This window comes from Papaver somniferum, unplaced genomic scaffold, assembly GCF_003573695.1.
Source record: "Papaver somniferum cultivar HN1 unplaced genomic scaffold, ASM357369v1 unplaced-scaffold_137, whole genome shotgun sequence".
Lineage (NCBI taxonomy): Eukaryota > Viridiplantae > Streptophyta > Magnoliopsida > Ranunculales > Papaveraceae > Papaver > Papaver somniferum.
Window position 1 is genome coordinate 13,432,421 of NW_020622934.1, and position 26,829 is coordinate 13,459,249.

Below are 26,829 nucleotides of genomic sequence, written 5' to 3' on the forward strand. Positions count from 1 at the left end.
TTGAAATTTTGTGCTTTTTAATTAGTCCCGAAGTTTAAATTGTATCACCTGATATATTCCCTACGAGAGCCTGAAAAGATATCTTCATATCATATTCGATAGTTGATTCTACAACTTCCTCAAAGAGCTCATCCTCTTCCATGTGTTGGACTTCCTGACCTTCCACTTGCAACATATAAATATGTTATTTTTCCTTGCAAAATGACCAGGTATGTAAACCAGTTGCAGTTATAACATGGGCCCTTCTCACGACATATTCTCATATGTTCCTAAGCGATTCTTTTAATGGGTGGACCTAAAGTTAGAGTCTTTGATTGGGCATTGAAATAAGTTTTGGGTCTAACAGCGGTGGACTTAGGTTTCGTGGGAGCCGTGAGTATGAGTTTGGGTGTAAAGTTTGGGTTGCAAAATGACCTGTAAGTTTGGAAGGAGCTTGTGAAAGATCGGGTGAATGGTTTAGTGGACCGATATTGCAATTCATAATTTTGTTCTTGCACTCGAGATAAAGATAATGCTTGAAGTATGGTGGTGGAATAAAACTTAGCTACGACATTACGAATCTCAGCTTTTAACCCATTGATAAAACTGATAAAAAAATATTTTTCATCCAGAGAATGATTCTTATTTAACATTAGAGTTTTAAGAGCCTCAAACTCTTAGAAACGATCTTTCATAAAATTAATTTCAGCTAATGTATTTGAGATACTCACAAAACTTACATTAATGAGATTTTCAAATTATGCACAAAGACCTTTAGAAAAATCATGGCAAAAAATCAAATGCCTCCCAATTTTAAAATTGACAAACCATTTGTCTGCTTTATTGTCCAAGTAAAATGATGCAACACTTACATATTATTCATCTGGGACATTATGAAGCTGGAAGAATCTATCACACTTCTGGGTCCAACTTCGTGGATTATCACCATCAAATATGGGAAGGTTAAGATTTGGAAATCGGTGTGGATGTTGTTCATCCTATAGTAGAACCACCACCTGAATTGCATATAAGATGTCTCACCATAATCATATGTATTTTGAATGTCTTGTATTGGACTTGTTGAGTCGAAATACCAGCGTAACCATTCGAGAACGGATTTGAACAATCTTATCATGTTGGATCTTGTGAGATGAATCAATTTGAAGACCCATTTGAACTAATTTTTCATCTACACAAAGAAGCTTCTTTGTATGTTGTTTTTGTATATCTGCTAACTCTTTAATAGTATGATTACCAGAACTTCCAATCGAATTTTTGTTTTTTGGAACAACTCTGATGCCAAATGTATAAGTTGGGGATCAAAGACAAAAATAATTGAGAAAAGGGTATAAAAATTGATTCATGAAATATACAACCAAAAATCACCTCGGCTTTTGAAAAGAAGCGTGTCCAAGTAAACCCTATTTGGGATTCACCTATCTTCTAGGGACAAATATCGCAATCTAGAAATTACTCCCTAATTAAAACAATATAAATAACTACTACTCTTTAATTAAGCGTATCCAAAATAACCATAGAGGTTTCCAATTACATTTCAAAGCCTATTTATATATATTTTCTGAAAAATATAGTCAAAAAACAAAAAAAAAAAAAAAACTACTCTTTTATTAGATATTGGACAAGGGCTACCACAACATAATGGCACCCGGGTACATAACACTAGCACTAGACTATCCCATATACCATGGTGCCGGGTTGGTATAACAGAGTAGCCCCTGAGATTAGATTAGGGTAGTTCCTATATCAAGTGTGTGTTGTGGGTCACCCGATTGACATATTAGGTCGGGTATAAGATCCGTATTAGAATCCAGATTGGACTATTTGAAGCAGTGAGGTAAAGATCTGGAAATCCAGTTCCCTTCTAATTTTCGTTGTAGAGCAAACAACAGAGAAAAAGAAGAAAGAGATGGGAGGAGGAGGAAATGGACACAGCACGACGTACAAAGGGTTGACAATGCATCAACCAAAGCGATGGCATACTGTTACTGGGAAGGGCATGTGTGCTCTCATGTGGTAACCCTCTCTTTCTCTCTGTATTCATTTTTTCAATTTCAGTAAACCCTAATTACTTCATCTATTTGAATCCCCTAATCTGTATTTTTAGATTAGGGCACTTAATTGCTACTGGTGTACTTTATTTTTAAGTTGGTAAATGGATTGAATTCGTTTCATTTCTTAGGGTTTGGAATTGATAGCACTAGAAAGGCTGTTCTTTAATTCATCTACTCTAGATTTAAGTTTTAGGATTTTAGTTCCTAAAATTACTAAGTTTTTCTGATTGAGGAAGATATTAGGAGAGTTTGATTATTGATATAATAAATGACACTGTTTTTGGAGAATTCCTTCCCCCTCTTTCCGCAACCTCATTGAGGAGCAGTTAATGTGGGAATTGAATTGAATTGATTTCATTTCTTCTGTTAGAGTTTGAAATTGGTAGGATTAGAAAGGCTGTTCAGAGATACAAAGGATGCTTATACTTGATCTGGAGAATTATACGAAGAGACCAATCAGGTTATAGGGTGGAGAAGATTAGGTTAAAGGGATGGGATGTAATTGTTTCGACCAATTAATCTGTTATACCACTTGTGCCTTTTTCCTATAAATTTTGGAACGTTGTTGAGAAATTGTAGTTGTTGCGTGGGTCTTCATTTGAACAAGCTCCTAATATTAGCTAGAAGATATGGTGAACATTTGAAATGCTATGTTTTGTCCTGCACTCATGTGTATAAGGACTGACGTGAAAATCAGCTATCTTTTTTTTCATTTGGACCTTGCTTCACTTGAGGTTTTCTGTCGGTGAATAATACTGGTATAGAATTTCTTTAATTTGGTTACAGCTAACTACAATGGTGGTGTATTTAAAAACTTTACACAGTTGCTACAGATTAGAAACTTCATTTGTTGCTTATAGGTTGTTGTACCGGGGTAAAAGCTTGCATTTCATCGTTATGTGTGCACACAAGACTTGCTAATTTAGTAGGTCTTACAGTGAGATCTGTGAGAGAGTTGTCAATTATCTTTTCTGTACATGTTCTATCTCATTTGTCTCATCAGCAACTGTAATCATTCACTGAATGACATGCTTATGTCTTCGTAGGTTTTGGATTATGTATAGGGCTAAGAAGGATGGCCCAGTAGTTTTGGTAAGCATCTAAGCATTTCACACTTTTTCTACCTTCTGGTCCTTTCAGTCTTCACCAGTAGATTAACCTTCAACATTTTCTTGTTCTGCAGGGTTGGAGACATCCTTGGGAGGGTCATGAAGATCACTCGCACGGGCATGGCCATGGAAATGGACAGGGGCATGAGGTACTATTTCTAGTTAAATTCTAATTTGTGCTTCGGCGCACAGTCATGTTACTCTGGCCAGTTGAAGTTCTTACAACTCTATGAAGTTGAACAAAAGATTGAAATCAGTAATTTTGGGATTAAATTTGAAATCTAGTTAAATTCTAAGTCGTGCTTCAGCGCACAGTCATGTTACTCTGGCCAATTGATGTTCTTACAACTCTATGAAGTTGAACAAAAGATTGAAATCAGTAATATGGGGATCAAATTTGAAGTAGAACTGTGTGACTTTGTAATTTAAAAAGTTCTTCTTTATGGATGCACAAATTGCATGCCAAGATCAACTTTACCGTCAGATAAATCGTTGATAAATCTGGAAATATGTTACATTTAGGCTCTTCTTGCAATTTTTTCTCATGCTTTCTTCATTTTACCAGGCTTCCCATTGAAAATCTCCCAGAGAACACTGAAGCTGTTGTACCTGTTATACTCCCGAAGCAGCTGGTGATTCTTTACTTTTCCTTGTACAAGTGTGATGAACATGCACATCGTAATGAATAAAGAAAACATCCTATTTCTAGACATTTTAGATGTTTTTGTTGTTCACATTTTGGTTACTTAACAAATTTTTTGGTGTGGGGTCTTATGTATTCTTATATCTATATTCGTAGTTTGATTTGATTACATAAAAATCCAAACTTTTGGTTGTTCAAGTAGGGTTTTGTGCGTTCGTAGTTGGCGGGTTTAATCGGTTATTGAGTTTAAAATCGTTTATAAAGCATTAAACCAACCTCTTAATTTTATGAATCTCTTGCTCATTCCTATTGTAGAGAAATTTTTTACTACTCAGGTTGAGTGATTATAATTTGCACAAATGTTTTTCTCTCTCTTTAATAATGTTACATGTTGGCCTCCCTAACCATGTGAACTGTAAGGAAGACTAAGGACTATCATTTTTTTTCTTCTTTTTTGATGCAAACAATGAGTAATTTTATCAAGGTGAAGAAAGACGATTATCCAATAATAAAAGGTTCTCAATTACACTAGGGGGCTGTTTTGCCAGACCCGTGTAACTTTAAACTTCCTGCCGAACATAGCAAGTTCATCGGCAGGTTTGTTATATATTCTAGGTATAAAACAAAACTCCCACTCTGGAAAAGACTTCGTAATGTGAATGGTATCGTGCAGAATGTCCTCATTTTCCCATATTATGACTGGGGAGGAATTATTGATGAACCCTTCAATGTTCTTCAAGTCTGACTCAAACATTGTATGAGAGATTTGCAACTCCTTGCACCACACCACTGCATCGAAAAATGGCTAGACATTCTGCTCTTTCTGAATCTGCTATTCCTGCATAGGACTTTGCGAGACATCCCCTCCAATTACCTGAAACGTCACGCATAATCAGACCAACACCTATTAGACCAGTATTAGTATCATAAGAAGCATCACAATTAATAGTAAGGCCTAGCACAGGGTTTCCAAATTGCAGGTGGATGAGAAGGTAAAGAAAGTGCCATATTACAGGTCTCTGCCTTGACAGTAATTGAAGACAGATAGTTACCGAAACTAATGACTTTCTTTGCAGTTGCTCTAGGATCAGCCTTCTTGTTCTGAAAAACCACCTCACATCTTTCATTCCAAATGCTCCAGGCAACCACCATTGCTAGGTTTAGCCAATTATTCAGACCTTGGTGTTGCTTAGACTGTGTTATCCAATATTCATGGATAGCGGCAATGTCATTATACCCTTTTGTGAGAACCTGACTTCCACCCATAACTCCCATCCAAACTGCCCTTGAGAAAGGACGGTGAAACAATATATGCATTGTGCTTTCATCATGTTGATTGCATAAAGCACAAGTTTTGTTTATGTAACCACAATGCCTTGATAAGCATTCTATAGTAGGGAGAATATCAGTTAGACATTTCTAGAAGAAGTGTCTAACTCTTGGCCAAGTATTAATTCTCCAAAACTCATTCCATCTTATATTTGTACCTTGGACGATAACTGAAATCTGCCTAGTACCTAGACTGTCTTCATACATCTTCTTGTAGGCAGACTTAAGAGTGAAACACCATCTTTTGTAAGCTTCCATATTAACTTGTCTATTGAGATGTCTGAGAGCCTCATTGTTAATATAAGGTCAGTCGTGGATTGATCAAACAAATAATGCACCAGCTCAATATTCCACTTCTTACCACCTGGAAGAATAAGTTCCTTTACCCAAACAAAATTTTCATTATCAACAACCTCTGGTCTTGGTATTGGTGGTCCATCCATACCTATAATCTAAACATCCAGCCATATTTTTATTTGAGTGCTATCACCAATACGCCAGCAGTTATGTTTTTTAATGCATTCCATATTTTTTTGAAGTCATCTCCATGATCAAGAGGAATCAGTCTTGATAGTGGTATGTAACATGCTAGTGCATGAAAGTATTCCGCAGACATACACTTGACCCAAACAGCACCTGAATTGGTGCAGATTCTCCAAGCAGCTCTAACTAGAAGAGCTTGGTTCAAGATTTTTAAATCTCTAAAGCCTCTCCCTCCAGTATCTTTGTGCAAGTTTAGATTTTCCCATGAAGTAACACATATACCTCTATTTTCATCAAAACCTCATTAGAAGTCCCTCTACATAGCACTGATTTCATTTATAATATCCTTAGGATTTTGGAAACATCTTATTGTGTATGAAGGTATAATGTTGGTGACAGTGTTTATCATTAAGGATTTACTACACTGAGACATAATTTTACCTCTGTAAATGGATAATCTATTTTCACTTTATCTAGAAGATGTGTGAAACATTTTTTCTTGCTTTTTCCAATCAACAACGACATTCCTAAGTATTTCTCTTCTAGATTCATATGAGGCACCTTCAATCTTCTAGTTAGTATCCTGCAAAATCTTGGTGGGATATTAATAATGAAGAAACAACTTGGCTTAGTGAAGTTCAGTGTTTGACCAGAATCAACCCCATAGTCCTCAATAATTTGGAGCAAATTGTTAACATTGTGCAGATCAGCAATTGCAAACAACAAGCAGTCATCTGCAAAGAATAAATGAGAAATAGAAGGAGTACCTGATGTAATCTTAATGCCTTTAATCTTGTTATTTTGCTCAGCCAAAAGCAGTTGCCTTGAGAAAGCCTCCATAGCAATAATGAAAAGATAAGGTGAAAGGGGATCACCTTGTCTGATGCTTTTTGTTGCTTTATAAGTATTGCATGGTGACCCATTAAGAATAATAGAGATTTTAGTGATACTAATGCATTGCATGATAAGATTACACCATTAATTGCAAAAGCCCATTCTTTCCATAACATCCATAAGGAAGGACAACTCAATCTTGTCAAAAGCTTTTGACATGTCAAGCTTAAGAGCAGGATAGTTTTTCTTTTCTTTTATGTTCTTCATTGTGTGAATTATCTCTTGATCCAACTGTATGTTGTCAGAAATCTGTCTACCTGGAACATAAACAGCTTGTAAAGGAGAGATGATCTTGTTCATGACTTTCTTTAATCTAGCTGAGAGAATCTTGGAAATGACTTTGTAAGAAGTATTGCACAAAGCAATGAGTCTTAAGTCAGATGGAAACTGAAAAAGCGGGGTTCTAACAAACCTACCCAATATTTCGCTTAGCAATCTGTATGGACTAACTCCAATATACTTTCAAGAGAATCAACTAGACAGTCAGACTCAATCTTGATAAAAAGTATATTAAAGAGTTATATCTCAATCTCTCAATTCAATCTGCAATCAAACAAATACAATTTGCGATCCTGATTGAATATAAGAGAAATAACTTGAACGGTACCAAAGACCAATGTTCAAGGATCAATCAATTTCAATCAACAGCTAAAGGTTGGATTTACCAATTGATCAATTCAACGCACAACCTTTCATATTCAATTATATAACAAAATATAATGCGGAAAAGAAATAACACAGACACCAGAAGTTTTGTTAACGAGGAAACCGCAAATGCAGAAAAACCCCGGGACCTAGTCCAGATTTGAACACCACACTGTATTAAGCGGCTATAGACACTAGCCTACTACAAAGCTAACTTCGGTAGGGACTGTAGTTGAACCCTAATCAATCTCACACTGATTCAAGGTTCCTTACGTCTCTAATCTCAGCAAGATACAACACACTTGATTCCCTTAGCTGATCTCACCCACAACTAAGAGTTTCTACGACCCAAAGTCGAATACTTGATAAACAAATATGTCTCACACATAAAAGTATATTAAATAGCTAAATATGTATCCCACAGATATACCTACGAGTTTTTGTTCCATTTTTGATAAATCAAGGTGAACAGGAACCAATTGATAACCCGAACTTATATTCCCGAAGAACAACCTAGTATTATCAATCACCTCACAATAATCTTAATCGATTAACGAAACAAGATATTGTGGAATCACAAACGATGATACGAAAGTGTTTATGACTACTTTTTTATCTTGCCTATCGGAGATATAAATCTCAACCCAGTCTTACGATTGCACTCAATCACGATAGAAAACATCAAGATCAGATCACGCAACTAAGGAGAAAATAGTTGGGCCTGGCTTCACAATCCCAATGAAGTCTTTAAGTCGTTAACCTACAGGGTTTCGTGAAAAACCTAAGATTAAAGGAGAATCGAATCTAGCTTATACAACCAGTGTCACACGGGAGGTGTGGGGATTAGGTTTCCCAGTTGCTAGAGTTCTCCTTTATATATATTTCAAATCAGGGTTTGCAATCTAAGTTACCTTGGTAACAAAGAATTCAGTACTCATCGTTAGATGAAAACCTGATTAGATTCATGCTAATATCTTTCAACCATTAGATCGAAATTATCTAGTTATACATAAATTAAATGCACCTTCATTTAGGTTTGAGTAACCGTACCTAAACGTGTACACTTAGTCGGTTCAACAATAGTTAACCAATGGTTAGCCATATGAGAACTTTCATATCAACCTTATTCATCTTCACCATAACTAGTTCAATGAATCAAATGAACTAGTTTGAGAGTTGTTCAATTGCTTAGATCTCATAGAAGTATACAAGACACAGTCGAAGCAAAATCGATTTTGATTTACTCGAATCAATTCATGAACATTATAGCCACGATTTGCAAAGATTGCATTCCTTATTATATAAATGTTTAACAAACCGATTTTAGAAAGTAACCTACTTAAGTATGCAAACTGGCACGCATACCTAAGTGGCTGTACTGAGTTTGGTTATGCCAGTATGCGTACGGGTGCGCATACCAATTCACACTTCCAAACTCCAGCAGAAACTCACGGACGTGAAACTTCCGCCAGTGCGCGTACGGGTACGCATACTTGCCCGGATTTCCAACAACCTCCAGTGCGCGTACGGGTACGCATACTTCAGGTTCCCGGTTTTGGACTTTTACACAAATGTGAGAACGCACTATGTTTATATCCAAACATGGTTACCTGTTCTAAACTCTCACTTTAATCATTGAAACTTTCTTAGAGGATGTTAAAATAGTCGTTATCTATAAACTATTTTCTTCAAAGCGATTTTCAAGTTATTGAAATAATCAACATGACTTTCGTCACGAGTAAAGATGAACTTGGACAAAGCGAAAGCTTACCAACACATATTTCAAGAAATAGATAAGCGAGATAAACTCGGCTCGAAATAGCAAATGTGTGTAATTGGAGTCTATATAGCAATACGACTTTTGTCTCAAATAGGATATAGAGTAGATAGACTTTTGAGTGATAGATAAGTTCAAATCTCCACATACCTTTTGTCGATGAAGTTCCATAAGTTCTCTCGAGTAGTTCTTCGCCTTCATTTGATGAACGCCGTCCAGTCTAGAGCTTAACTTTACTTACTATCCTAATCCGAGACTTAGCTATAAGTAGACTAGAAATCAAGACTTATAGTTTTGGCAACTAAACTTGACAAACAAGCTTGAAATAGCAATGCTTGCGAGTTCGACCGAGCAATGCTCTAATAAAAACTGCTTATTTTTTTTACTTTGGTTTAAGAGAAATATTAGTATTGTTTAACTCCTTGAGAATGAATCCTGACTGAAAACATTGTCTTACCATTTGCACAACATCATATCCTACAATATCCCAATGAGATTGAAAAAATTGGGAAGTCATCTGGTCTTGGAACCTTCCATGGTTTCATGTCTTATAAAGCCTTTAAAATTTCAGCAGCTTCAAAGACTTTGATTAGCTCAATATTATCTGTTGTTGTGATGACCTGGGGGATATGTTGTAGTAAGGCATCATTTTTGCTGGGAAAAGAGGTTTTATGAAGAGTATTGTAATGTTGGATGAGCAAGTTTTCCAAGTCTTCTCTGCTTGAACACCAGTTCCCATCACTGTCTTTTAGAGCTTTAATGTTGTTCATTGATCTCCTTCTATTTGCATTTGTATGACGATACTTTGTATTTCTATCCATCTCTAAGGAATCCTGATCGCTTGCCTTTTGTCCCCGGAATTCAGTTTGTATCTGATGTCAATGCTCTATTTCATGCTCCAACTGCTGAACTTGAAGAGTGCTTGTATCTTGAGGCTGGGAATTCTGTTGGACAGATTCAAGTTGTTGGTGAACAAGATGGATGTTGCTTTGAATATCACCAAACTTTAGCCTATTCCATTTTGAGATATATTTTCTTATGATGACAAGCCTTCTTGAGAATTGAAAAGTGTGAGATCCCCGGAATTGGTTATTCCAAGATGCAGAAACTTCAGCTTTGAGAGTTTCATCTCTTTCATATCACTGAAAATACTTCCAGTTTTTTTCTTGTCACTTTTAGTTGATGCAGAATCCAGTAAGATGGGGCAATGGTCAGATCCAAGTTGAGGTATATGTAGAAGTTTTTAATCAGGGAAATGAAGCACCCAATCTGCATTAGTAAGAGATTTGTCCAATCTAGACCTTCTTACACCAGTTCCATGTACATTACTACACCAGGTAAAAGATCTTCCTGAATAACCCATATCTTCTAGCCTAGCATCATAAATCATATTAATGAAGGAAGAGTCTTTTGACGAATAAGTAACAAATCTTGAGGCAGAATAAGTACTATGAATGGAGGCCCTATTTTCATTGTTGAAAACCAGATTCAAGTCTTCATGATCACCCATGGCTGGTTAATGTTTTGACTTATATCTCTTATATAAGACCATTGCTTTTCTTTATGATTTGGGTATGGTGAACCATACATGCGAGTAAGAATCTATTTAGGATTTGAAGGGTCATCATGAACTAAACAGTTTATGATCCAAGTATCCGCATTTACAACTTTAAACTGGAAACCATCTTTCCATAATAAAATAAGGCCACCAGCTAATCCTACAGCGGATATGAATTTTTTATCTGGATACTTAAAAGGCTTAATCAATTTATTCATTTTATCTACCACTATTTTTTCCTTTGAAATGAAAATGATGTCTGGGTCATACCTATTCATTAAGTCTTTCAGGTGATCTCTAGTGATTTTGCTAGTAAAGCCTTGACAGTTCCAAGCTAACACCCTCATGTTTAAAACACCAGAGAGTACAAAAATATATTCAGTATTATGGAAACCCATAATAATATGAATTATACTAGAAAAGTAAGAATCATTGCAAGTAAGAAGTTCAAAATAAAACAACAAGTAAGGATAGGTAGTTACACTAAAGGCAATGCTCCCTTGATCCTGCATGGTATCCAACTTTGTATCAGCAACAAGTTCCTTAATGACATCCATCCTGAAAGCTTCCATGAAGTCATTTTGAGTAATACTGTTGCCAACATGATCACCATCATTAGGTCCATTATTAATACCAGTATGGTTAGCAAGGGTTGGTTGGCTAAGAGAAGGGTTACTATCATAAGTAAGGTCAGGTTGGTTTTTAGATCTTTTAGTTGTTCTTCCTTCATCTCCATATTGTTGTGCATCATCATTATTGCCAACAAAAACAGAGTCATTTTCATTATGTTTGTCTAGTTCTGCAGCATCAGAAATACCAGCTTCATTCTTCTTTTTAAAATGTTTTTCGTATTACTCCATAGTCATTGCTCTTTCACTGAGAGCTACATATACCTTCCCACATATTTATTTATTATGTTCGACTGCGTAACACTCCTTGCATAAACTATGTGGTTGTTTGACCCCGTGATATCTAATCCACAGAACTTCTTCAGAGTTTGTATTCCACCATTCCCTTATTTTCATTGGTGTTGCCAAATCCATCTCGATACGAGTAACAATCATATTCCCAGATCTCGGTCTACAGTTTTTTTGTTCCGTAGATATGTTTTCCCCAAGTCTTTTATAACTTCATTTATTACAACTTCATGGTGATGCTCAAGGAGCAAACCTTTAAACTGAACGATCCGTGCTTGCTTGGTGAAGATCCAATCTTGATAGGGGATGGTTGTGATGAAACTTGGAGGGATAGTAAACACCTTTATACATTCCACATGGATTTCTTCTGAAAAGACGAGGGTACCCAAATATACCTCAATCTAAACTTTTCCACATATAAGTCCTTTCTCCGAAAATGATTGTCTATGGACTGAGTTGAGACAATACAACTAATAGGTTCACACTTTATATGATCGTCTATGGATACGAGATCGAGACAATACGAAAACAAGATAACTTATGTGATTGACTATGGATACAAGATCGAGATAATACAACAGCGAAGTATGTTTACTTGATAAATGGTTCGGACTTAACCAAACACAATACGATTACTATCAAGTAAATATGAATTAACGTTTTTGTATTTTACTTCTAATTATAATAAAAACAATTATAATTGCGGAAATATAAAAGTAAAAGACACGGCAAGATTTTGTTAACGAGGAAACCGCAAATGCAGAAATAACCCGGGACCTTGTCCATAATTGAATACTCTCTGGAAGAAGCTACTATACAAAATCAAACCAACTTTGTATAGTTGAGACCAAGAAACTAAACCTATAGTTCACCTAGTTCCGTCTGTACCCCTACGCCTCCAACTTGTTAATAATCACGCACTTGGAACAATTTGTTTGGTTCGTATTCCAAACAGTAAAGGAATAACAACTCTTTTCAACCAAGTGATATGATTTTGACAAAAGGTTATCCCATTTATCTCAATAAACTCCTTTGTCAGGTCCTTAGATCTATCTAATAACAACTACCAAAGTAATTGTCAATATTTTGCAATCAATACTTTGAATCACAAAGAATTATATTGATGCCGATCTACTCAACTGATCAATCCAATCTACCACAAGGATAAACCGATTATAGTTGGATCCTCTTTAACCGAAACAAAGTATTGTGCACACCAAAGATTATGAACCCAAATCATAAATCTTCTTCGTCTTTAAATCTTCTTAGATCTTCAATAAACGCCTGCACACAATCAACTTGAATCTCTAGTGATCAATCACACACAAAACTGAGTCTGTTAACAATGGGTTATCACAAGACATCTTTAGATCTACAAACAGTCTAAAGATCCCCGTCGAAACTTCGATCTAGTTTGAGTGAATCTTATATCAGAAGAGAAGATTCTCAAACATAAACAAACTAGGTGCAATCAAAGTTCAACAATCGTTAGTCAATCAAATCAATCGAAAACTAATATTAAACCGCAATTATCTAGTTTCCCACCAACGGTAATAATAGAGCTTCTCAATCCCAAAGAAGTCTTTAAACTGAGCGGTCATAAGAGATATCGCCTAATTAGGTTACTTTCCACCCCGAATAGGCGGCTCCACCAGTAACAATACAACTAGATAGTTTTGCTGGATCTGAGGATTAATTTGCTCGAAATGCAAACTTTGATATTTATATACCAACGAAGTTTGGACACCAAGGAATTTCCAAAACTGAAAATATTCTCAATATATGCAATATATTTCCATTTCGTTTTCCATAATTCCTGTAAATGCTTTGTCCAAATAATGACCGAAAATCTCTTAAAAAATCTCCAACTAGTAAATGCACATTACTAATTTTTATTTTCTAAAAATATGCAAAACTAACAACCTTAATTAAAAGATTCTTAATTTATTTCGATATGAGATTCTCCTTTAGCTATTAAGGAATATCTTTGAACAATAAAAGATAAGCGTTACTGCACATGTTCAAATTATGTCGACCTCATCTTTCATATTTACTATCTTGGAATCGATTTATCACACTTCCAAACAAGTTTAGAATTGGTTCATCTGACTTCCAAGAACTATGTGATTGATTATCCTATGAAATCACCAAACATGGGTTTCACGGTTCTACCAAAACAAGTTTCGGTTCTACCTCCATGTGGGTACTGGAATTAGTCACACTAGCTTTCTATAATTCGGTTGAATAGTTACTAGGATCGGTTCCCACGTACGTACCGTATCTAACTTGTATTCGTTGCAAATGTCCATAGGATCGGTTCCCAATAACTAAAAATGTGTTGCACATGTTCATAGGATTGCTTCCCAATAACTAAAAACTTGTTGCACCTCTTACAAGGATCGATTCCCCTTTTGTGATCGGTTGCACCTCTTACTAGGATTGGTTCCCCTTTGCCTAGAGTTAGTCATACCAATTACAACAAATCGATCATACCATCTCAGGTGATTACTTAAGATCGGTTTCACTAATAAAAGTCATACCAATACAAAAGTCAGCCCTTGTGAATATTTTTACAAAGAACATAAACAAGTCATGGGCGGTTATATTAATCACACATATTGGTAGTTCAAAAGATATGTAATGAATAACAATACCAATAAGCCTAGCGATTTCCCTTTCGATTCACAAAACAAGTTTATGAATTTACTTCCTTTAAACTAATGTAAAACATTGTTTCCTAGGATGAAATCTTCACCTCATACCCATACATAAACATAATAGCATTCAAACGATTATGTCGATGTCTTATATAGTAAGTTCAAAAGATAAGCGTTATACTTCGTATTGTATTCCTTAATACTACGTCTAACTAGAGTATAATCATTCATAGCTTCGCAGTTATGTTTTCAATATGCACGACTTGAAAGATACGTTATAAAATGAAACAGTTCAAGTCAAATATTACTAACCTCAAGTGGAAAGATGATGTTGTCGTTGTAGCTCCGTAATTCTTCACATTCTTCAAGTCTTCACGTAATACTTGTAATGTCTGATATCCTAATACTTTCAAGATAACCTATACGAAATTGACTCTAGTACATAATCAAGCGACTCTTTAAATGAGTTTTGGTTCATTAAAATATGACAACCAAACTTGACATACCAACGCTTGGTGGGTTCAACCGAGCTATGCTCTAACAATCTCCCCCTTTGTCAATTTTAGTGACAAAACTCTTACATCATATGGATAAACAAATTACAAGAAATCATTACACATACGCTTGATTCCAAAATTCAACAACACAAGAACCAATGTCCTTTCCCTTAGTGATACCAATCAATATAAATCAATACCAATATCACTTGTTTACTCCATATATTTCTCCCCCTTTTTGTCACAAAATGACAAAGATACGAGCAAATAAAGGACAAACCGAAAGGATCTTACAAATCTCACAAGACTTGCAACCTATAAGAGTTAAGCACGAGGGTTCCATACACCATTTGATAACCAATATCAAAACCGAAACTACAAAGTAATTTTGTTTTGATATGTTACTAAGGAAACAATTGCCTGAAGCAATTTTCCCTAATAGTTTAGCAAACCAAAAATCGACTAAGCACCTTAGTTCCTTTGCTAAATTGATTGTACAAATACAATCGCTTGTTCGATAAGAACAAAATAAAGATAACTCTATTTTTCTCATCAGGTTCTAATTATCCATATAACTTAGACTTTTCACTTTTAAACAAGACAAGTACTAGGTTAGTTAACTAGCATTTCTTGTTAAGGCATTCAACTAGACTTGAATAACCGAAACCTCCACTTTGATAAGACTAACTAAGATCAGAATTAACTTAGTTTCTCTTATCCGGAATCAAATTGGACTAACAATTTATCCCAAAAACCTTTTCTTTTGTTAAGCCATAAAAAATTCATACAAACCAAATAAATCAACTTGCATAATTATTTACCTCAACCGGAAGCAATTGAAACAACATGGACATTAAAGCACCGCAATTGCATCGAAATTTTGTAAGCCTAAAACGATTGATACCAAACAATAAAGCAAGATAACAATAGTTTTTCTTAACCGGAAACAATTGAATCACACACACATCCATACACAAATAATGGAGTAAAACATCAATTGTACGGAAATTTTGTTAATCAAAAGCAATAAACGTACACAATAAAATCAGGCTTTTCTTAAATAGGAAAACGATTAACTAACAAAGTTGGTACCTCAAATTTCGCATCCTCTTCTCCAATAATGTTTGCATCTTCTTTCCAGGGAGAATTGACACCGAAATATCACTATGTTGTTATCCTCATGCAAGACAAAAGAATAATAACAACCAACCTTTGCCAGAGAAAGGTTGAAAACCGCTTTTAACTTATGCAATGCAAAAGTTGAAACCCCGAAACACATATGATTTTATGCTAAACCAAACGATTCAACATACTGTGACTTTTTCACATATTGTTTCAATTAGAACCCCTCATGATTCTTTGATAAGCCTACCATCATGGGCTAGAACTTAATCATGCTAAACCAAAAAGTCACCCAAACCATAAGGGTTTACAACATATGGGATCGAATATTAAGGTCATGAAAACCGAAATCAAACATCCCATAAACATACGTAGCAATAAGATAAAGCATTCAAGCACATGCTATGTAATTTTAAATCAAGAGAAGCACAGATAGACGGCATAAAACATTTTACTATTACACTTGATTCTTAACAGGCATACAACATTAAATATTGTTCATCAGACAAGCCTATAATAATATACATTATATTATACAATAACAGTTGTAGAAGCTAATCCGAGATGTCCAGGTCAGTATCTTCTTTCGAAGAAGTATCTTGATACTTGTCTGAGATGCCATTCAAGGCTTCAGTAAGATCTGGATATATGTTTGTAGCATGATCAATCAGATCGACAATGCAGACATTCTTCCTATGTAGTCTTCTCTTAAGATTTAGTGGATCTCCTTCAACTCTTACAGGAGGAGGAGCATTGAACACTTGTACTCTCATTTTATTGATAATTCCTTCTCCTAATTTCTTCGAAAAATTTTCCCTGGCGTTTGGAAAGACAATTCCAAAAAAGATGCATATTCTTGTAATCAAACAAGCAAAACCAGGGGTTCTTCTTTTACCTCTTCGAATTGTGATCATTTTCCTGATCATTACACCACAAAAATAAAAAAATTTGACTCCTTTTACTAGATGATATGTAAGTTCAGCAACATCTCTAGTCCATTTTGTCTTATGCATATTGCTAGGACACAAGTTTGCACAAGCTAGTTTTCCAAAAACTTTGAGATGAAATTTAATATTGTGGATAAGAAGAGAGTTATCCGACCATGCTCCACCAATTACTGACGAGATAATATTGTTGTCAAATCGATATGTTTCATCCGAACATGGTAAAAAGGTATTCAGGTACGGATACAGAATCAATTCACTTGCTTGTTAACCTCAAATGATTTTGTACCAATCATAGTACGAAACGTACATCCTTCAAAATTCATCTCATGCATGTTAGCATAAAAATGTTTTACAAGTGCGCGAAAGGAATTGTTCCTTTACTGTTTGGAATACGAACCAAAGGAATTGTTCCAGCGTGACTTATTAACAAGTTGGAGGCGCAGGGGTGCCGACGGAACTAGGCGAACTATAGGTTTAGTTGCCTGGTCTCAACTATACGAAGTTGGTTTTATTTTGTATAGAGGATTAATCCTGAGAGTATTCAATTATGGACAAGGTCCTGGGGTTTTTCTGCATTTGCGGTTTCCTTGTTAACAAAATCTTGCCGTGTCTTTTACTTTTCTATTTCCGCAATTATAATTTTTTTATTATAATTAAAAGTAAAATACACAAACGTTAATTCCTATTTACTTGATAGTAATCCTATTATGTTTGGTTAAGTCTGGACCATTTATCAAGTAAACATACTTCGTTGTTGTATTGTCTCGATTTTGTATCCATAGTCGTCAATCACACAAGTTATCTTGTTGTCGAATTGTCTCGATCTCGTATCCATAATTGATCACATGAAGTATGAACCGATTAGTTGTATTGTCTCGACTCAGTCCATAGACAATCACTTTTGGAGAAAGGACTTATAGGTGGAAAAGTTTTAGATTGAGGTATATTTGGGTACCCTCGTCTTTTCAATTTGGTCAGTCTCTTAACGGAAAATAGTGACTAGAAATTTCAAATTACTCACACAATCCCTCTCTGCCATCAATTAACTTCTTGATGTTTAATTAAAAACAAGTCCCGACCAAACTGATACTCTCGGATGGATTCATAACCCTCTAAAAATTTTTACAGTCAAATCCCTCTACAACTGGTCAACAAAGAGAACCAACAATTTGAAAGATCTGCTAAGAAAAATTAGTTGAACATACTACATAGTTCAGAGCATCGCTCAGTAAAAATATCAAATTTTTCTATGTCAAGCTTGTTATCTATGTTAGATAAAAAAATTATATCTTCATTTGTAGTCTACTAAAGTCGGTCTCGGGATAGATTAGAGCATGGTTGTTTAGTATCAAAATTATCCGAATATTCCTTTAAGATTGAAGACTGAAGAACAAGATGACATTTGCGAGAACTTCATCAACAGAGCTATGCAAAAAATGATTATCTTATTTTCTCATTATTTATACCATTTTATCTACTGAGATACTGTCGTATGACTTTAATATAATTGATGAATTGAAAGAAGAAGTTCCGAGTACAAGTTTGTACTTGACTAATCTCGAAACATAAACTAAAGCATTTGATGTTCATATGACTTATCACTTTTGAGGTTGAGGACGATTCATTGTTCGAAAAATTATGGTTGCGAAAGAAATCCTAAAAATATCAAGAAATATTAATACCATAATGATTTTTCAGTTCATAGACTATGTATAAAACTGTATGTCCCCGGATACTCCGAATATTTTCATTGTTCACAAAATGATTTTCTTAGTTTGCGAACTATTCACATTTTGGATGCATTCCTGGACACTTATAATTTATTCATGTAAACAAAATGATTTATGGAGTTTGCATACAGTACATTTCAAGGTGGTTCATGTACACTTGAAACATCTCATGTACATAAATTGATTCTTATTTCACAAAGTCACATGTTCTTGAGTTTACTGGACTCCAACATTGCTTGATGGTTCACGACTTTACTTGGTAATTCTGATCTAACTTTTGTGAACGGGTCTTTAATTGATAAATACGCGGGGTGATAATTCTTCTTTGTAAATTAAGGAAAACTTCTCACATGCATACAACGTTTCTATTCCTTAGAACCAATCTAATTTGAGAAGTTAAGTTTGCTCGGGATTAAAAAAATCTGTAAACATATAAACTAGTTCACGAACTTGGTTTGTTCACAAGAAACAATTGCTTGAACTGTAAGCAATCTAGCATACTTCATCATTGTAGATAAAGGACTCTCGGCGACCTAGAGTCTTAATCCTGACAAGTTATATCATAGTTGCGACTAGAGTCGTCCTCTAAAGAGATAAGTTTATTTGTGAAACATAATTAGGTTACAACTTTTAAAGTCTTCATTGAGGAATTCGTGAAACCCGACATGGCTATCTTTTACCTGATTGATATTTGATATCCAAAATTTTATCTCGATCATCGTGGTTCATGACTATTCCAAAGACCCGTTTCTTTTGCTATACGACCATTCAAGAATTATCGATCAGGAAATAAGATTGATAAAAAAATTTAAAGTTTTATTCGTCTCAGATTTTGCTATCCCACAAGTTTCATAGATTGATTTGTGAGGTAGAATCAATTAAGCATTTCTGTAACCTTTTGAATATAGTAAGCTATCCTAATTGTTTTGAGGTTTGCTTGATATTTTTTTTTCTTGAAGGTCCATCAAAGAAAAAAGATTTACAGTACCTTGATCGAAACATATTTGAAGGAAATCAATGGGATTCCTGTTAGAGGAAGGTAAGTTAAAGTCTTCACTTCGAGTGACGCAATTTACAGGTCTGTAAAGGACGTCAGCTAGAGAAATCAAGTGCATAGGGTCTTGCGAGATCCAATATGTACTAACATTTTGTAATGTCAAAATCCTAGTTATTTTTCGGTACAACCAATATGTATTGATAATTGAAAACTTAGGTTTCTTTCTTCAGTACATCAAATATGTCTTACTGAATCACAGTTTCAAAAACTAACTATATGTTAATAGTAATGGGTATACCAACATAAACTAGGTTTTCGTTAAGTACAATAAATATATTCTGTTGGATCATAAAATACAAAATAGAAAATAAAAGTGAAATGAAAACACTGCAGTACCATTTGTTATTATTTTTTTTTTGGCAAATGTAGATTTCTTCTCCAAGTGCTTATTTTACGCCATCTAGGTCATCTAATGAGTTTTCAATATTCTTCTACTACTTATTTTTCTAATATTCTTTTGTCACTTATAGTTTCGGTCATTTTTTGATGATCTTATGATAATTTAGTAGTCTATGGTTAAATTTATTGTTTACTGCCTAAGATTTGAAATTTAGGTTATTGATTCAATTGGTTTTTGATTTTATTTTTTGTTCATTTTTGGTAGAAAAATGTAGCGGAAGAAATTAAATGTAGTCCATTTTCGTAATGTTTTTTTTTCATGGTAATTGTCATTTTGGTTTAAGTGGATTATGTGGATGCATGGATGATAATGTTTTTTAGTTTGTTATATAGTTGATTATTAAAAATACTAAACTAATCCCGTATTTTTTAAAAATACTATAAATATCTTTAATCTTATGGATGCACAAGTCCAACAGATTTTTAAGATTGCACTTGCACTCAATCCAAAATCATCTGCACTCAATCCAAAATCCGTTGAATTTGGGAAATTACATCCACAACCAATCCATTGGTGAACCGTTTGGCAACAAAAATTTGGTTGGGCCGGATCAAATCGCCGGATTTTGGGCCAAATGCTCCCCAATGCTGTAAAGCTGGAACATTATTCCTGTTCGGGAACCATGCCAAAAGTATTCTGAACCCCAATTTGGAACTTCCAAGTCTAGTCCTAAATCTAACGTCTTACATACAAGGGAAGAATCTCACGGCTAATAATCATTCTAATCTTATCACATATATAAAAACTAAAAGAAAACACTCACTTCTTCTGTTGGAAACCCTACTTATCAGCGGAGAAATCCTCATCGCTCTCGTCGAAGAAGAAGAAGAAAGGTAAGAATTTAGGGTTTATGAATTCTTGATTCGGTTTAGTTGTTGTTATTCCCAATTCGTATGCATGAACGAAGACTGTACTTCTCCGATTAGATTTAGGTGTTCGAATCAATTACGATATGAAAATCTCATGATTATGCGTTTTGCAAATTTAGAGTTGTCCTCCTAGGTTATCTGAACATGTAAGTGTGTGTTATCGATCGATTTGAACCTAGAGCTCTTCTCGCTCACCCATTCATCGATGTTTCTTTGATTTCAGGATTTGTCTGTGGTTGTGGTGGTATTAGAAGAAGAAGTTGCTCAAGCTGCTTTATGATTCATTCGGAAACTGCTGAATTAAGAGTAAGAGTTTATTATCTTATTGTTGATGATAATGTCTTTTAAGAATTTGCACCGTGGATGGAATATTGGAACCTATAATTTTGTTTTCTATGGTAGTGTTCTTTATTTTGCCTGAAGTTGCATAACATACTTAAGTCAAGGTCCGTTGTTGTTTGCTCAATCTTAGTCAGAATTTGCATTGTGGATTGGCACTCATTGAATGGAAAGATTGAGTTGTCTTGCTTTTGTAGAAATTTTTGAACATGACATTTTGAATTAAGAAGCTGTGTGGATGCAAATCAACTGGATATTTAATTTGTGTTTATGTGTTTATAGTAGGATGGATTAACCGTAAACTGTTTTCATGCACCAGGAATTTGTTTATACAAACAACAGTTTTAGAAGGAAAGTTTTAGTTATCAATCATGGCTACTTTTGGAAAACCCGAGAATGCTTTGAAGCGCGCTGAAGGTTAGTTTCGTGTGTTTTATGTATTGAAAGTATGGCTAGCTTTTTAGTTTTAACTGTGTTAACTTTTTGTTACTTTCTTTGTGCGTGGATCCAGAGTTGATTCATGTCGGGCAGATGCAAGCAGCCTTGCAAGTATTGCACGATGTAATCACTTCTAAGAGGTATCGTGCATGGCAGAAAACACTTGAGCGTATAATGTTCAAGTATGTTGAACTCTGTGTTGAGATGAGGAGGGGTCGGTTTGCGAAGGATGGGCTGATTCAGTACCGGATTGTGTGCCAACAAGTTAATGTTGGTTCACTGGAAGAGGTGATCAAACACTTTTTGCATCTTTCAACTGAGAAAGCTGAGAATGCAAAGGCCCAGGCAGAGGCTTTAGAAGAAGCTCTGGACGTTGATGACTTGGAAGCTGATAAGAGGCCTGAAGACTTGATGCTGAGCTATGTTGGTGGAGAGAAGGGAAAGGATAGATCTGACCGCGAGCTTGTTACTCCGTGGTTCAAGTTTCTATGGGAGACCTACAGAACAGTTCTTGAAATTCTCCGTAACAACTCTAAACTAGAAGCTCTCTACGCGGTAAGCCATCTGATATGTTTATTAGGTTTGATTCTTTATTTGCTCTAGGTTTACCTCTTGGTCTCTAGTGTGGTGTACTCTGAAGCTTGTTATAACTCGATTTATTGCATGGAATTGGAATGGGTTGTATGAAGCTTAAATTACCTTAAGTTTTCATCTGCTTTATCATGTTAATGGAACATCTTATCAACTTTGCTATTAATTGACCTTCTTTCAACCACTTTTTATCTCCTTGGCATTTTTGATTTTTCAGTCTTAATGAGTTTGAGTGTAGGATTGTGACTAATATTTCTCTCTATTGCATAGATGACTGCGCACCGAGCTTTCCAGTTTTGTAAGCAGTACAAGAGAACAACTGAATTCCGTAGGCTTTGCGAAATAATCAGAAACCATCTTGCAAATCTTAACAAATACAAGGACCAGAGAGACAGACCTGACTTATTGTTACCAGAAAGCTTACAACTGTACCAAGATACGAGGTTTGAGCAGCTTAAGGTTGCAACTGAGCTTGAACTTTGGCAGGTATGTGGAGAATACTTAGTTCCATAGTCCCGACTCCCAAGTATTTGCGTGGAACAAACTACCTCGGTTCTATATCTAAATTTTGTTATCTGATCTTGTGCAGGAAGCTTTTCGTTCTGTGGAAGACATTCATGGTTTGATGTGTATGGTAAAGAAAACTCCCAAGCCATCCTTGATGGTCGTTTATTATGGCAAGCTGACTGAGATATTCCGGGTTTCGGACAGTCAACTTTATAATGCCTATGCATGGTCCAAACTGTTCTCACTTCAGAAAAGTTACAATAGGCACTTAACCCAGAAGGATTTGCAGCTAATTGCATCCTCTGTTGTATTAGCTGCTCTTTCAGTGACTCCCTATGATCATGGTTATGGTGCATCACATTTGGAGCTTGACAATGAGAAGGAGCGCAATTTGAGAATGGCTAACCTTATAGGTTTTAGTCTCGACCCTAAACGTGATAGCAGAGAAGTGGTAAATCAATTTTTCACCCGTTTCATTTTTTTATCGATATATTTTTTTAAGTTACTTATGCTGTCTAATGGTCCCTTTTCAGCTTTCAAGGTCAGCGCTTCTCTCGCAACTGGTAAGTTTTGGATCTGGATTCTAATTTGTTTTATTTAAATATATTCGTCTTAGATACTGTTAGACACTATTTTATGTTTAAGATTCAGTAACTTAGCCAGATGCATTGTGCTGTAGGTCTCTAAAGGTGTGTTGGCTTGTGCATCACCGGAAGTTAAAGAGCTTTACAATCTTCTGGAACATGAATTTCCACCCCTGGATCTTGCTTCAAGAGTTCAGCCATTGTTAGGCAGTATCTCCAATGTTGGAGGAAAAATTTCGTCTGCATCTTCTGTTCCACAAGTGCAACTTTCATACTATGTTCCTGCTCTCGAAAAGCTTGCTACCCTGCGGTTGCTTCAGCAGGTAATGAATATTTCTTTGACCACTTAAGGACCAACGACCACGACATGAGTTCCCCGCAGTCGCATGCAGTACTGAACACCAACCAGCAAGCGTAGGACTTCCCTAAATTTTTGTTCATCCTTCTGATGTTTTTCATGTTTTCTTTGTTGGTTTTTGCAATCCAGGTTTCACAGGTTTATCAGACGATGAAAATCGAGGTCTTGTCCAAGATGATTCCCTTTTTTGATTTTTCGATTGTTGAAAAGATTTCAGTTGATGCCATCAAATCGAATTTCATTGCGATGAAGGTCGATCATCAGAAAGGAGCAGTTCTCTTTGGTAGTTTGGTAGGTTAAGCTGCAGCCTAACAAACTTCTCTGTATGTTTGCGTTTGTTGTCAAGTAAAACGCCAAGGAGCTGCAACTGCTTTACTTTTAGTAACATAGAACACCTAGGAAGAGAAAGGGATAAGATATGCATGTAGACTTGTACTCTGTATACTGGATTGTTAGCTTAAGTTATGTATTTATCTTTTCCTTCTTCAGGATCTTGAGTCTGACACGCTTCAGGGCCACCTGACCCTTCTTGCTGAGTCCTTGAATAAAGCGAGAGGGCTGATTTATCCTCCGGTTAAGAAGGCATCAAAATTAGGTGACGCGCTTCTAGGTTTAGCTGAGGTGGTTAATAAGGAGCACAAAAAGCTTCTTGCTAGAAAGTCTATTATTGAAAAGCGCAAAGAACTACAAGAACGCCAGTTGTTGGAAATGGTAAGGCCATTTTTTGTTTGTGCAGTATATATGTATCCTAGCATATGCAACCAGATTTTATCATTTTCTGTTCTTTGAAGGAACTCGAGGAGGAAACCAAAAGGCAAAAGATTCAGCAAGTTACCGTGGAGGCAGAAAAGAAAAGGCTTGAAAAAGAAGCTTATTTGAGGGAGCAAGAAAGAATTAAGAGAGACCAAGAGGAGCAGGAGATAGAAAAGTTAAAGAAGATATATAAGAACAAGAAGGGGACGAAGACACCCACCACTAAACAAGAAATAATTGATATGGCTATACAAGAGCAACTGAAAGAGAGACAGGAATTGGAGAAGAGGCTTCAGAAACTTGCTAAAACTATGGATCATATGGAACGAGCAAGGAGAGAAGAGGAGGCTCCTCTTATTGATGCTGCATTTCAACAACGTCTAGTGGAGGGAGAAATTGCCCATGAGCGGGACCAGCAGGTATATTTTGTATATTGCACTATTCAATGCTGTGAATTTCATCATATCGTGCATTATTACCATTTCTATATATTTTGCATGATACTCCAGTTAAATTAATACTTCAGCTTCAGCCATCCATTTGTTATTTTCTACCTACATGGGTTCTCTCTTTTCATCCTCGGTCAGGATTTTTGAGTAGCATTAAGCGGAAACTTATCCTGGCCCCAATGTATTGGTTGCACTGTTCTGAACCCTCATTAGGCTCGACCAACTGCCTCGTGATTTTGTTTCCAAGTTATGATGCTTTATGTTCTTCTGCAGCAAGAGATTGAATTGAGCAGGGAACGCCATGTTGGAGACCTTCAGGAAAAGAATAGGCTCTCAAGGATGTTGGAGAATAAGGTAAAAAGTAATAACTTGTTCCTTTTTTTTAACACAGTAGGCAACAGTTCGCATTGGTAAGGAGGCCAACTCGAAATTAAATGTCTCCTGCATTGCTGATCTCATTTTTACTTGTCGCAGAACATTCTCCAGGCTAGGATCGTCTCTCGTCGTCAATCTGAGTTTGACAGATTGCAGAGGGAGAGGGATGAGCGTATTGCCCAATTGCTTCAGGATCACAGGGAGATTAGAGATAAGCAGAGGAAGCTGATATTTTACTTGAGGTCTGAGGAGGAGAGACAGAAGAAATTGGCGGAAGAAGAAGCTCTTCGAAAGCAGCAAGGTAATTCTAGTTTTCGTATGCAATAGATGATTACCTCCCATGTGTGGTTGTCAAAATGGATCATTTTTCTTTGTTTTTTTTTTGCAATCTGGTAATTATTTGGGGTTTACAGAGGCCGAAAGGAAAAAGAAAGAAGACTTAGAGAGAAAAGCCAAGTTGGACGAGATGGCTGAGAAGCAGAGGCAAAGAGAGGCCGAAGCGGAGGAGAGGGAAAGGAAGGAGAGGGAGGCTCGGTTTAATAGAGCGCCACCTGTTCCTGCTGCTGCTGCTCCTGCTGCCATTTCAAGTGCACCTGGGACTACTGCTGCAGCACCGGCAAGATATGTACCTAGGTTCATGAGGGCAGCATCTGGAGCTGCTGCGGTAACACCCCCTGAACCTGACCGATGGGGCTCAAGACAAGAAGGTCAGCGTCAATCTGCAACTGATAGGTGGCGCGCTGATCGGACTGAAGATCGTAGGCCATCAGCAGCATCTGGGAGCAGTGATCGAACTGATGATCATAGGCCATCAGCAGCATCTGGGAGCACTGATCGAACTGATGATCGTAGGCCGTCAGCAGCATCTGGGAGCACCGGAAAATGGGTTCCCCCAAATAAACGTTGAGCTGAATCTTGACCCTCTATTGAAAATGTTCGTTGTTTTCATCTGAGTGGAATTGTTGTCACCTTCGCGGCTCAACTAAAAAGATTTGTCATAGAGAATTTTGTTTCTGTTACTGCTGCTGTCACTTGGTCCTACATATTTGCACTAGTCTTTTTAATCTTGTCAGGAAATATGAGAACAGATTCTTAGGTTATGATATATATATTTATGTATTCTTTTGCAATTGGTTTTTATGATGTTTCACTAGCACTATTGCGGTGGTACCTACCTTTGTGCGTTTCCGAAACTTCCAGCATTTTTGATGTTCCCGGTGTTCCAAAATTGTTTATTTATTAAGACCGGGTTAATTCAGCTGCAATTTGTTGTCCTTTTTTTTTTTCATTCTCCGTAGAGAAATATCCGATTCTCCTAGATCTTACTTCCTTAGCTAGTTTGTCTTCAAATTTAACATAATTTCTAGACTTATACATAAAGGAAACCGAATTACAGAGCATAAGGGAAAATTTGCATCTATAGATGCTTGTCTGAGACCTCCCAAGTTGAACTTCTGGATCAACTTCTCCTTTCATAATTTTCATTAAGGTTTGACAATTATTAATTATGCAACAGTTTTGTAGCTTTAGTTCCTTCATCCACTTTATCGCCTCAATTCCAGCTTTGGCTTCTGCTTCTAAAGGGCAGGAAGCCCAGTTGCATCCTGCGCGGCAATGCTTTCTGACTCCTGTATTATCTAGTATGGAGATTGCATATCCCATTGTAAAATCAGCTTCAATAAAGGATGCATCAAAATGTATAAACCAATCATAATTATCACTTCCAGAGCTGTGGCTGTTACTGAGAGAC

General features: G+C 36.1%; 2 protein-coding genes across 2 annotated transcripts; both read left to right on the plus strand.

Annotated features, from left to right (window-relative positions):
• Positions 1-1,841: 1,841 nt before the first annotated feature.
• LOC113334451 (NADH dehydrogenase [ubiquinone] 1 beta subcomplex subunit 2-like) lies at positions 1,842-4,022 on the plus strand. Its single transcript, XM_026580701.1, has 4 exons — positions 1,842-2,013; positions 3,098-3,143; positions 3,235-3,309; positions 3,726-4,022. The coding sequence occupies exons 1-4, from the start codon at positions 1,907-1,909 to the stop codon at positions 3,735-3,737; spliced, it is 240 nt and encodes a 79-aa protein (XP_026436486.1). The 5' UTR covers positions 1,842-1,906; the 3' UTR covers positions 3,738-4,022.
• Positions 4,023-20,568: 16,546 nt separating this feature from the next.
• Positions 20,569-26,253, plus strand: LOC113334348 (eukaryotic translation initiation factor 3 subunit A-like). Its single transcript, XM_026580625.1, has 14 exons — positions 20,569-20,649; positions 20,909-20,991; positions 21,344-21,441; positions 21,536-22,017; positions 22,324-22,539; positions 22,643-23,011; positions 23,094-23,123; positions 23,240-23,467; positions 23,632-23,793; positions 23,992-24,213; positions 24,294-24,674; positions 24,978-25,058; positions 25,179-25,380; positions 25,493-26,253. The coding sequence occupies exons 3-14, from the start codon at positions 21,396-21,398 to the stop codon at positions 25,984-25,986; spliced, it is 2,913 nt and encodes a 970-aa protein (XP_026436410.1). The 5' UTR covers positions 20,569-20,649; positions 20,909-20,991; positions 21,344-21,395; the 3' UTR covers positions 25,987-26,253.
• The last annotated feature ends 576 nt before the right edge of the window (positions 26,254-26,829 follow it).